The 11,530-nt window shown below is 46.6% G+C and overlaps 2 protein-coding genes across 2 annotated transcripts in view; one reads left to right on the top strand and one right to left on the bottom strand.

The window, feature by feature from the left end:
- Nucleotides 1-4,138, top strand: Lrrc4 (leucine rich repeat containing 4). Its single transcript, XM_048786069.1, has 2 exons — nucleotides 1-139; nucleotides 316-4,138. The coding sequence occupies exon 2, from the start codon at nucleotides 416-418 to the stop codon at nucleotides 2,369-2,371; it is 1,956 nt and encodes a 651-aa protein (XP_048642026.1). The 5' UTR covers nucleotides 1-139; nucleotides 316-415; the 3' UTR covers nucleotides 2,372-4,138.
- The window catches only part of Snd1 (staphylococcal nuclease and tudor domain containing 1), a 411,985-nt gene that overhangs the window by 56,749 nt on the left and 343,706 nt on the right, over nucleotides 1-11,530 (bottom strand). The window lies entirely within an intron of this gene.

Below are 11,530 nucleotides of genomic sequence, written 5' to 3'. Positions count from 1 at the left end.
CCCCTGTGCCCTCCCCACCCCCACCACTTCCCCCTTTTGTTAATTAAAAACTAAGAAGTCAGAATGGGAACGAGGTGCCCGGCTCCCATGGAGAAATCTTGAGGACACCACGACAGTTCTTTCCTGCCTTCCTTCCGAGGTAGGTGAGAGCGATTTGGGTGGGGATGGTTGCAATGTGGGAGAGAAAGTCTTAGCTTTCGGAGGGCTAGCCTTGAGGGTGGGCTTGGATAAGGGGCCGCTCTGTAGTTTGGCAGAAATTTTTTCGGCCGATCTGCTCCGTCTCTCTAATCGCCCCCTCCCCACCTCCTTCTCCAGATGGAAAGAGGAGCTCCTAGCTCACTTAAGCCGGGGTAGGGCTGGTTCTCCTTTCCAAGCCAAAATCCCAGGCGATGGTGAATTATGAACGTGCCACACCATGAAGCTCTTGTGGCAGGTAACTGTGCACCACACCTGGAATGCCGTCCTGCTTCCCGTCTACCTCGCGGCGCAAGTGTGGATTCTGTGTGCAGCCATCGCTGCTGCCGCCTCAGCCGGGCCCCAGAACTGCCCCTCTGTCTGCTCGTGCAGTAACCAGTTCAGCAAGGTGGTGTGCACCCGCCGCGGCCTCTCGGAGGTCCCCCAGGGTATTCCCTCCAACACCCGGTACCTCAACCTTATGGAAAACAACATCCAGATGATCCAGGCCGACACCTTCAGACACCTCCACCACCTTGAGGTCCTGCAGCTGGGCAGGAACTCCATCAGGCAGATCGAGGTGGGCGCTTTCAACGGCCTGGCCAGCCTGAACACCCTGGAGCTGTTTGACAACTGGCTGACGGTCATCCCCAGTGGAGCCTTTGAGTACCTGTCCAAGCTGCGGGAGCTCTGGCTTCGCAACAACCCCATAGAGAGCATCCCCTCTTACGCCTTCAACAGAGTGCCCTCCCTCATGCGCCTGGACTTAGGGGAGCTCAAGAAGTTGGAGTATATCTCTGAGGGGGCTTTTGAGGGGCTGTTCAACCTCAAGTATCTGAACTTGGGCATGTGCAACATTAAAGATATGCCCAATCTCACACCCCTAGTGGGGCTGGAGGAGCTGGAAATGTCAGGGAACCACTTCCCCGAAATCAGGCCTGGCTCCTTCCATGGCCTAAGTTCTCTCAAGAAGCTGTGGGTCATGAACTCACAGGTCAGCTTGATTGAGCGGAATGCTTTTGATGGGCTGGCCTCACTTGTGGAACTCAACCTGGCCCACAATAACCTCTCTTCTTTGCCCCATGACCTCTTCACCCCACTGAGGTACCTGGTGGAGTTGCACCTACACCACAATCCTTGGAACTGTGATTGTGACATTTTGTGGCTTGCCTGGTGGCTTCGGGAGTATATACCCACCAATTCCACCTGCTGTGGCCGCTGTCATGCTCCCATGCACATGCGAGGCCGCTACCTGGTGGAGGTGGACCAGGCTTCCTTTCAGTGCTCTGCCCCCTTTATCATGGATGCACCAAGGGACCTCAATATCTCTGAGAGTCGAATGGCAGAACTTAAGTGTCGGACTCCCCCTATGTCCTCTGTGAAGTGGTTGTTGCCCAATGGGACAGTGCTCAGCCACGCCTCCCGCCACCCACGGATCTCTGTCCTCAATGATGGCACCTTGAACTTTTCCTATGTGCTGCTCTCAGACACTGGGGTATATACATGCATGGTGACCAATGTGGCAGGCAACTCCAATGCCTCGGCCTACCTCAATGTGAGTGCGGCCGAGCTCAACACCTCCAACTATAGTTTCTTCACCACAGTAACAGTGGAGACCACAGAGATCTCACCTGAGGACACAACGCGAAAGTACAAGCCTGTTCCTACCACGTCCACTGGTTACCAGCCGGCATATACCACCTCTACCACGGTGCTCATTCAGACCACCCGTGTGCCCAAGCAGGTGCCAGTACCCGCAACAGACACCACTGACAAGATGCAGACCAGCCTGGATGAAGTCATGAAGACCACCAAGATCATCATTGGCTGCTTTGTGGCAGTGACTCTGCTAGCTGCTGCCATGTTGATTGTCTTCTATAAACTTCGTAAGCGGCACCAGCAGCGAAGTACAGTCACGGCCGCCCGGACAGTTGAGATTATCCAGGTGGATGAAGACATCCCAGCAGCAGCATCTTCGGCAGCAACAACAGCTCCATCCGGTGTATCAGGTGAGGGGGCAGTAGTGCTGCCCACAATTCATGACCATATTAACTACAACACCTACAAACCAGCACATGGGGCCCACTGGACAGAAAACAGCCTGGGGAACTCTCTGCACCCCACAGTGACCACTATTTCTGAACCTTATATAATTCAGACCCATACCAAGGACAAGGTACAGGAAACTCAAATATGACTCCCCCTCCCCCAAAAACTTATAAAATGCAATAGAATGCACACACATACACACACACAAAAAAAGACAGCAACTTTTGTACAGAGCGGGGAGAGACTTTTTCTTGTATATGCTTATATATTAAATCTATGGGCTGGTTAAAAAAACAGATTATATTAAAATTTAAAAACAAAAAAATCAAAACAAAACTATTTTCTAACTTGTAAGTTCTATTTAAAGGGGGAGGGAGGGAAATCTTGGGAATGTTGTGGGGTATAAGCCACAAGTCAACTTGCTATGCCACCAGGAGGGATTTCTGGTATGAGGTGGAAACTGCTAAGATAAAAAACTGAAACAACAACAAAAAATGCCCCTAAAGAGGGTGAGGGCTGCTGAGGAGTAGGAGGGATAGACTGCATCTGTCACTTTTTAAGAAGATGCTTCATAGAATACAGGAATACCCATTTCTACAGACATCTTTCTTAAGCTGAAAGCTGTCTCTGCAGATTTATCTTATTAAAAACAACAACAAAAACCCAAATAACATCCCCCGCCCAAAAAGCTCATACATTTGTACCAAAACTCATACATTTGTGCCAAAATGTTGAGAGGCAATAATTTTCTTCAGAGGACAATGGGAAGATAGATCTGTAAATGTATTTAAAACAGGAAAACCACGAAAAATGAAACCTTAAAGTGGCTGAGTCTTTGTCCATGTGCACAAGTCCTTTGGTTTTGTGCACTGGGACTCACATGTGCCTGGCCTGACAGAGTGCTTCAGGATGGAGCTGAGCAGGAAGGGAGCTGGCGTAGCTCTCAGTCAAATGCTTTCACATTGCACCAGATTCCTGCAGTTGGGCTTAACCCACTCTGCAAGGCATTTGTCTATTCAGGGTTTCCCAGGAGAAGGAGGAGGCCCCCCAGGGGGGTGCGGCACCAGGGAAGGGTAGGAAGGAGAGCAGCAGCCCAGAGAATGATTCACAGGAGGCCATAAATTAGCACTGTAGCATGTCCACCTGTTGTTCCGGGTATCTGACAAATGATTGTATACAATGATGGCATTTTATGATTTTCCAAAAAGGTCTTGTTTGTTTTAAGGTGGAAAGGGAGGAGAGGCTGGGAGTGGGGAGCTTGGGGGAGTGGAAGCTTTTCTCATGCTTGAGATTTGGTGACTATTCTAAATGCTGATTCATTAGGGATTATTACAGCTAATGCCAACTGGTTGTGGTGATGGGGGTGGGGGGAGAACATGAGTAGGGAAGAATAAAAGAGACAAAAAGGGCACAGGCTAATTTAAAGTAAAGGAGCCTTTCCCAAACAGGATGCTTCACCAAAAAAAAAAAAAAAAAAAAAGGTGAAATCCAGAGTTCAAATGACACACATGCATCTGAGTGAGTTCTGCATGGAGTCCTGTTGAATGGGGCACCATGGGGGGAAGCTTCCCTCTCCCAGACCTACCTCCATAAGAAGTGTAAGACAATGGGTTGGGAGGAAGGCAAAGATCTTTGTTATTCTGGTCCATTAATGATGTAACTTCTTTCAATTATTATTTTAGCTTTAAGAGGGAATAAAGGGTTCAGATTTGAAAGGGGGTGGTATGGGCTGGGGGGAATGCCAACAAAAGAACACTGATTGTAATGTGAGAAAAGTGTATTTTTGTATTTTAATAAATATTGTTCAATTTTTAATTCAATGTCCCCAAAGGGTTAAATTGAGTAAGATCCTGAACCTAGAGATTCTTAAGAGCATCCACCAAGTCATTTCTATTTAAAGAAAAACAAAAAACAACAACAAAAAAAAAATGGGGGGTGGAGGAGGGAGGGAAAGAGGTACTATGGGTGCAGGGAAAGACAAATGTTAATTTTTATAAAGTATGGGAAAATGCTACAGCTGTCAACTACCTTTCCTTAGTTTAAATAAACGCACCCCGATTCTAGTGCATCTTCCATGAGCTAAGTGTGTTAGTCCCTGGCTTTGTTGGGGGTACAACCAAATTCCTCATGCCCTGGAAAAGGAGGGGAAATGGGTCAGCCTCAGTTCCTGGGACCTGGCCAGAAGTTAAGTGCCACCTCAGCAGAAGCTGCTGGTCAGGCAGCACCAGCTCCTACCCGAGGACCCAGGGCGCCTGGATTTAAGAGGGTTGCGGTAATGTAGTTTGGCTACAATTTCCCCAAGCAATGTTGCTTCTGTTCTCTTGGATGCTAAACAGTCAAATGTCTCAGTGGAGGATTCTCTTGAGGCTCATAGAGTAATGGCATCCAAGGAGGTTGGGTGAACTGGGACCCTTCATTTCTTTAGCGCTAGTATTTATACTAATGCAGGGAATGGGGACTGAGTGGGTGTGATCTCTCTGGCACAGAGGAGGGAAAGAGGCAGGCAGTACTTTGCAGCAATTGGCTAAGAAAGGGTCAATTCTTAATCCTCCTGGGTACACATATCATTTCTGGGTATCAGTGTTTGTGGCAGCTTATGTCCATGGGCACACATGTTCTTAGGCACCAAAGATTGATTCCCTTAGACTTTCCTTTACCACTCTACCCCCAATAAAGAGAGAAAGAGAGAACTGCAGCAGATCAAAGGGTGGGACTCAGCTAGGACCAGATGATAAAGCAAGAAATTACTTCCTTTCTTACTGGCACATGACACAACTTAGATTGTTTAGAACAGTTTCCTGGGTATACATTCCAAGGCAACTGTGGAGGTAGTTGCTGCTACAAAAATAGAGGATGGGGAGCCAATTTCAAGCACCTGTTTTTTTGGGGGCAGAGAATTATGCTGTGCAGTAAATAAATGTAATGACAAAGGGTCTGTGGCCAGAAAGGTTGGAAGGTAGAGGTAGAGAAAGGGGCCTAAAACAGTCCTGGGAATAGTCCTAGGAACATATCCAGGGGTGAGCATATCCAGGTCTTGGAATCAAAGGGAGAAGTGCTTTCCAGAAGGAACCTCAGGACTAGGGAAGAATGAGGATATGGTTTGGAGGCATAAGTATCCTTGGCGCTGCAGGGGGAGTTCCTTTCCCCAATGGGTCTGCCCTGTGCTCTGGCATTGTTTCAGCATTTGGAGCAGTAACCTTCCTCTGCCATAGGCTGGGTATATCCTCTACAGCAGGCACTTGGGATAGCTTTTCAGAGAGGAGCCCCACAAGCACTGCAAGTACAGTCTTTAAGGCTGTGTTAGTGACTCATCCTCAGGCCTGGCCAAGCTCTAAGGTTGGTTACCTGGGAATGGAACGTGGGTTGGTAGCTCTTCATGGGGGTAGTTATAGCAACACGTTAGAGGTAAAGACTCTGCAGCTTATTATATGGAGTTACAGAATTTTCATTATAGAATTTTTTTAAGGCTGTGAGAAATCATTTAGTCTTAACTCCTTTGCATTTTATGGTCAAGGAAACTGAGCCCCAGAGAGACGGAAAGACACAGCCAAGGTCACACTGCTAGTTAGTGAAGAGGTGGGACTAAAACCCAGGTCTCATGACTCAAGTCAAATGAATTTCTCACTCTGCTCTTATTGGCTATCAATAACATATTTCTCTCCTTGCTAATATGCAGTTACAATGGGACCTCCTACAAATGCTTCCATGTTCTCTTCTTACACTAAAAGATGTCCACAACCAGCCCTACTAACGTGCAAGGCCTCACTTAAATGGCTGGATTCTCAGGGTCACATATAACAGCTTTCTGATTCTTAGGCCTGATGGCAGATAGAAACTGCAGAATTCCACAGTGGTTGACAGCTGTAGGAGAACGAGTGAAAGTAGGTAAGACGGTGTGTTTATATGGAGGAAGATGGCTTGGCCTCCTCCCAACCTTAGGCTGGACTGTTTTGAAGAGGATTGACAGAGGTCTTAAAGCACCTCCCAGAGAAACTCTCCATAGTGGAGTGGTTTCTGTTTATTTGGCTTAACAATGAGGATACCTGGGGTGGGGGAGGGGTCCTTAATTCTTCCCTCCACTGTATCTACCCAACCTTAGCTCTTTAAAAGCCATACTGTAGTCGCCACTTCCATAATCTGCTACAGGGTTTCTTATCATCCTTCAGTGTAATGCTGCATCCTATTATCAATGAAGGTAGACAGGCTAGTTTCTAAGGCCTAGAGACATTAGTTTTATGGTGGCTATTTAACATGTATTGAGGCCAGCAACTTGCTGGGTGCTGGGTGGAGCGATGTGCAAAAAGTTCCTGCAAGACAATTCCCATTGTTGGCAGGGAAGAAAGCCAAAGTCCATGGCCTCTGGCTTCCTTTGGTGGTGATGACTAGAGAATGGGAGAGGACTAAGTGGGTCCTACTCACTCCCCGCTTCTATAGCAGGGTGCCAAAGCCCATAATTAAGGCTCCCCCATTTCAGTGGAACAAAGCAGCAAGAGCCTGAAATTAGAGAAGAAAGAAGGGGGGGAGAGAACATTTATATCTAAACATATGTCTGATTTTTATCTCCTCTGCTGGCATTCAGCACTCCATGCCATCAGCTAATGCAGGCACTGTTCATGCCATTTCTAAATCCTGCCTCAGCTAAACTGCAAGGCAGCTTTTGGCTTAAAGCAACTCTATTGGTCTCCATCCATTCAGAAAGCACCCTTTCCCCTGCAGGGGAAGAATGGTTTGGACAGTGGATTCATATTGTTTCATCTTTGCTTTATATTGAAATGAAGTAAATTACTTTTTGGAGTGGGACTAAGGACCTCAGGAAATACATCAGTTATATGCATGTATGTGTGTGTATGTGTTTATATATACTTTAAAAATATTCTCACACAAAGCAATGTATCACAGTGCTCACAAGCACAGACTCTGGAGTCAGTCTTCTTGGGTAGGATCCCAGTACTATTACTTACTAGCTCTGACTTTGGGCAAATAATTTATTCATCTGCAAAGTGGAGACAATATTAGTATCTACCTTACTGCTTCACAGGTATTAAGAATTGAAACTTTAGCTACATCTATCTCACAATCAGCACAATGCCTGGCATATACAGTTGGCAGTTATTTGATGATATAGACCAAGAAACCACTTCCATTGCTGCCTCTATTCTTTCTTTTCTCCCCTTGGTATGGGGTTTTTAACCCAGGGATTCTTTTACCGCTGAGCTATATCCCTCAGTCCTTTTAAGCTGAGACAGAGTCCCTCTGAGTTGCTGAGGCTGGCCTTGAACTTGGCGATCCTACTGTCTCAGCCTCCTGAGTTGCTGGGATTACAGGTGTGCACCACCATGCCTGGCTACCTCCTCTATTCTTGAAAGTTGTCAACCAAAAAGAGAACATGCCCACTCTATTTCAGAGAGGAAGGACAATTATCTAGAAGTTGGGGACATTGTCATCTATAACTCAAATGCCGTGGGAAAGATGGTTATAATTTCCTTCCTAGCAAAATTCTGCCTTGAGCTCTGATCCTTACAGCTGGCCCAAGGCACTGTCTTATTCTAGGAATAGATTACTGTTTCTTGTGGTGAGCTAGAGAGAAAGTTCAGGTGCTTCTGCTGGTAGTGGTGTATAAGCTGAGGGGCTTGGACAGAACATCTCTACCTGGGAAGCCTTGATTCTTACCAAGAAGGTAAACTTCCTAGAGTCTTTGCCACCTATCCCTGGTTCTCTGTCAGGGTGAAGGAAGGCACTATTACTTAGAAGATGATAAAATCCTCCCTGACTACAAAGCCTTTCTAGGCCTAGGCAGGGAGGAGGGGAGCCAGGAGGGAGAAGGCTTTTAGCAGAGAGAGGACTACTGGGGCTTCCAAGCAGGACTGGAGAGCTTACTGGAAAATAAGCACTATAATTTGAGCAAGTGAGAGAAGAATGGATATGTGTGGTAGATTCACAGAGGCAAGGGTCTGCAATGCAGTTAAGAAGGAAAACCAGAGCAATTCCTCTGCCTTAGCAAGTACGAGGCTGGCTGGACCCAGGATGGCAAAGGACTGTTAGTGTGAAATTGATGGCATGGAACAGAGGAGAAGAAAAGCAGGGAGATCAACTTTCCAAGAGAGGCTGAAGAAAGAATGCAATTTGCTTTCCTAATGAGAGGCTAGAATTAGATTTTAGGATGATCCCAGGTTTTATCCTCTGGTATTTGCCAACCTTGCCTCAATACTTGGGATAAACCACCAACCCAATATAGTACTGTGCCCTCTCCTGGAGGCAGTCTGCTGCTTGGGGAAGAAACCTAGCCATTATGATATTAGTACCCTAATCCTGACCTTGACAGCTCACTTGGGTCTGCTCTGAAACCATCCTCTCAATTCTATTACGGCACAGCCATGTGGGGAAAGGAGAGGGTGCAGCTCACTTTTTATTGACAAAGAGTGTTATTCCAGAGGGAAGGTGTTATATAAACCATGTTTTCCCATAGAAATGATGATGCCTGTGAGTTCAGTGCACATGGACCCCTGAAGTCAGTCAGAGATTAAGTTTAGGCCTGCGGCAATGTCCTGGGGGACATCCTCTCAAGTGCTAACTTACCAAAGCAAGTTAGCACTTGAGAGGATGGCATTACCTTCTCGGGAGTTTAGAACCTGCAGTGGGAAAGCACTGAGATGATAGGCCAGGTGTGAGGTCTGGATGGACCAAAGTGGTACTCAGCCTTTCAAGTTCATTAATTTTGTGTGTACCCACAAACAATATCAGAGCAATTACTAATGTTTAGATCAACTGCAAAGTGCCAAAGGAATAGTTTTTGGTCCACTTGTTTCTTTCGTACCCATCTACCTTCTAGATCCCCACTAATAAAAAACTCCCTTCATTTACTTATCAGGTCCTGCCCCTACCCCAGTCTCCATTTGAGTCCATTCACCTGCTGTGACAGGACCTAAGAAATCCTGCATGATCCTTCCATCCAAGAATGATGGCTCTTACTTACTTCTAACAGTTCACGTGCTATTTTTTACTCCAAGGCAGCTCCTTAATCTGTAGTCTCTTTTACAGTTCCTTTAAGGTCTCAGCTCTGGATTCCCTGTGTCTCTGAGCTGGTGCTGATTTAGTCACTCTAAAGTCACTCTACCTGCTCAGTGAGTCAGCAAGGAGACTGAGGATAGCTTTCACATACTCACTGTTCTTTGGGCAAAGTTTGGTTTCCTGGCCTCAGGCTACTTCTTCCCAGTCTTCAAGACCTGGTTTCCTTCCTTTACCTACCCACTCAGCCATGTTCATTAAGGCTATTCAGACAGCTGCTCACACTCAGATTCATCTCTGTTGGTAAACTGAACGAGTTATAGACAGCTCTCCACAGAAGCAGTTCTAGCCAGGACCAAGTGCCAGTTCTGTGGGTCCTGCGGCTGTGTTTGGAGAATGCTTAGTGCGTCTCTTGCAACAGCCCAGAATAGAGCTGAGGCCTCAGACACTAACAGCCTGTTCCTATAGCCTGGGAGCCACAGTGGTTACAAGTTATAATCTATTACCATTGCAAGAAGACTTAATTTCTGGACTTAAAGGAAGTCGGATAATACTTTATCCTATTAGCGTCTGCCTGTGTGAATTGACAATGGCTTCCTTCTGACATGACAGCATATTCTTCCAATTCATCTGTTTAAGGCTGGGGAGGAGGGAGTCTGGAGTAAGGAGGGAGGAAAAGAAAAGCCTAAGGAAAAGACTGTTGAAGGAACCAGGGAAAGACAGAATATTTTTCCTAATAGAAATGAGGAGAGGGGACTCGGAGGGCAGGGCAAAACTGAGCTCAAAGCTGTGGGTGTTTTGTGTGCACATGGGTCAGAAATAGGTTCTGAAGCCACAGAGAAGGATGAATACAGGAAGGGTAAGGAGCTGGTCCACCCGAGCACTTCCTCTTTCAGTCCACTGTATCCCCTGGTAGCTTTCCGGTCCTTGGATCTCTTTCTGCTTCTTGTTCAAGTCCACATCCACTCTAACTGGCAGAGTCATGTCAGCTGAGGGCACCTTTACCTCACAGGTATGTCACCAAGGCCAGCTGACCTTGGGATGACAACAGAGACAGAGTGTAGGTTTATAGCTTCTAACTTCAGGCATGCCGACACAGCCAAGAATAACCTCCAAGTTAATTCAGAAAATCTAGTTGGGTTGTCTTATTTTATTTAGGAAGAAAATGAAGCTTAGGGAGGTGTGCTTTGCATTCAGTTTCCCTAAGCTGGTGATGCAGAGATCAGATCTCTGGTCTCTGGGTTCTCAACCTAGCACTATCATTGAACACCAGCAGGGCCACCATGGTGTACAATTCCAGGGGACGCCATTTACAGAAATGGCAAAGTGATTAGTGCCCCCTGGAGCTTGTAATCCTGTGCAATCCCTAAAGGTCCTTTCTAGGAGGTGGGGGAGGCCAGTCCCACCAGTACTTTATTTGTGCTTAATGCTCTGAGACAGATGGTGCCCACTCATGATCTCATTTGAACAGCTAGAAATGGAGAAACCAGGCAACTTTTCCTTTCTCTTCCGCCATAAGTGTTCTGGGGCATGTGGGTTCTGATGGCAGCCCAGACAGCCAATAAATCTAAAGGGGCTTTATTGGTTAAGAGGCCTTGTCCTTCTTGCTACAAGAGCACAGGGCAGTAAGATAAACAACATGTACTCCTGTGCAAGGTAGGCTTAGAGAAGCTACATCATGTTAAAGGTCTGTTCAAGGTCATGAAGACCATTGAAGCAAAGAAGTCCGGAGTAATGCTTCTATCTCTTCTTGCCTTCCCTGGTGTTGTGTAAGCAAGGGGACCCTCAGAGGGAAAGCTCAGACAGCCCACACTGACTCAGGGATCTACTCTGAAACACGGGGCCAAGAACCTAGTAAACTGTCTTGCTCCCATTTCAACAAATCCTCTCCTGGGAAATGGAGTGACCCTGGCTATAATTTTATCACAGATTTAATTAGAATGTGCCTCCTTCATGATGATTTCAAGTGAAGTCCCAATAGAAACATTCTAAAAGAACAGCCACTTTCAGCAAAGCATCTCTTTTAACCAAGTTAATTTAGCAGACATTTGCTGTCTTGGATTGGGTGGAGTTACCTCTCTTTTCAACTTCAAAGCTGGGAAGAGAAGAGAGGTGGGGAATACAGAGAAATAAAGAGGAAGGCGGGGGCTTCAAGCAAATAAGTTTCCATCTATTAAGGAGCGGTAATTTCTGCTAGCTCCCCTAGAGACCAGTCCCCTCCAATAATGGCCTGACTCTAATGATTCCCACTCCTAAGCAACAGCCTGTGTTATGCTGGTGTTGAGACAAACTGTGCCAGAGA

The sequence above is a fragment of the Marmota marmota genome, unplaced genomic scaffold (assembly GCF_001458135.2).
Source record: "Marmota marmota marmota unplaced genomic scaffold, marMar, whole genome shotgun sequence".
In the NCBI taxonomy this organism is placed as follows: Eukaryota; Metazoa; Chordata; class Mammalia; order Rodentia; family Sciuridae; genus Marmota; species Marmota marmota.
The sequence above is the reverse complement of the archived record's forward strand: the minus strand, read 5'-3'. Positions and strand labels throughout refer to the sequence as shown.

Excerpts from the sequence above, each read along its gene's own strand:
- Lrrc4 (XM_048786069.1), top strand. The coding sequence starts at position 416 with ATGAAGCTCTTGTGGCAGGTAACTGTGCACCACACCTGGAATGCCGTC.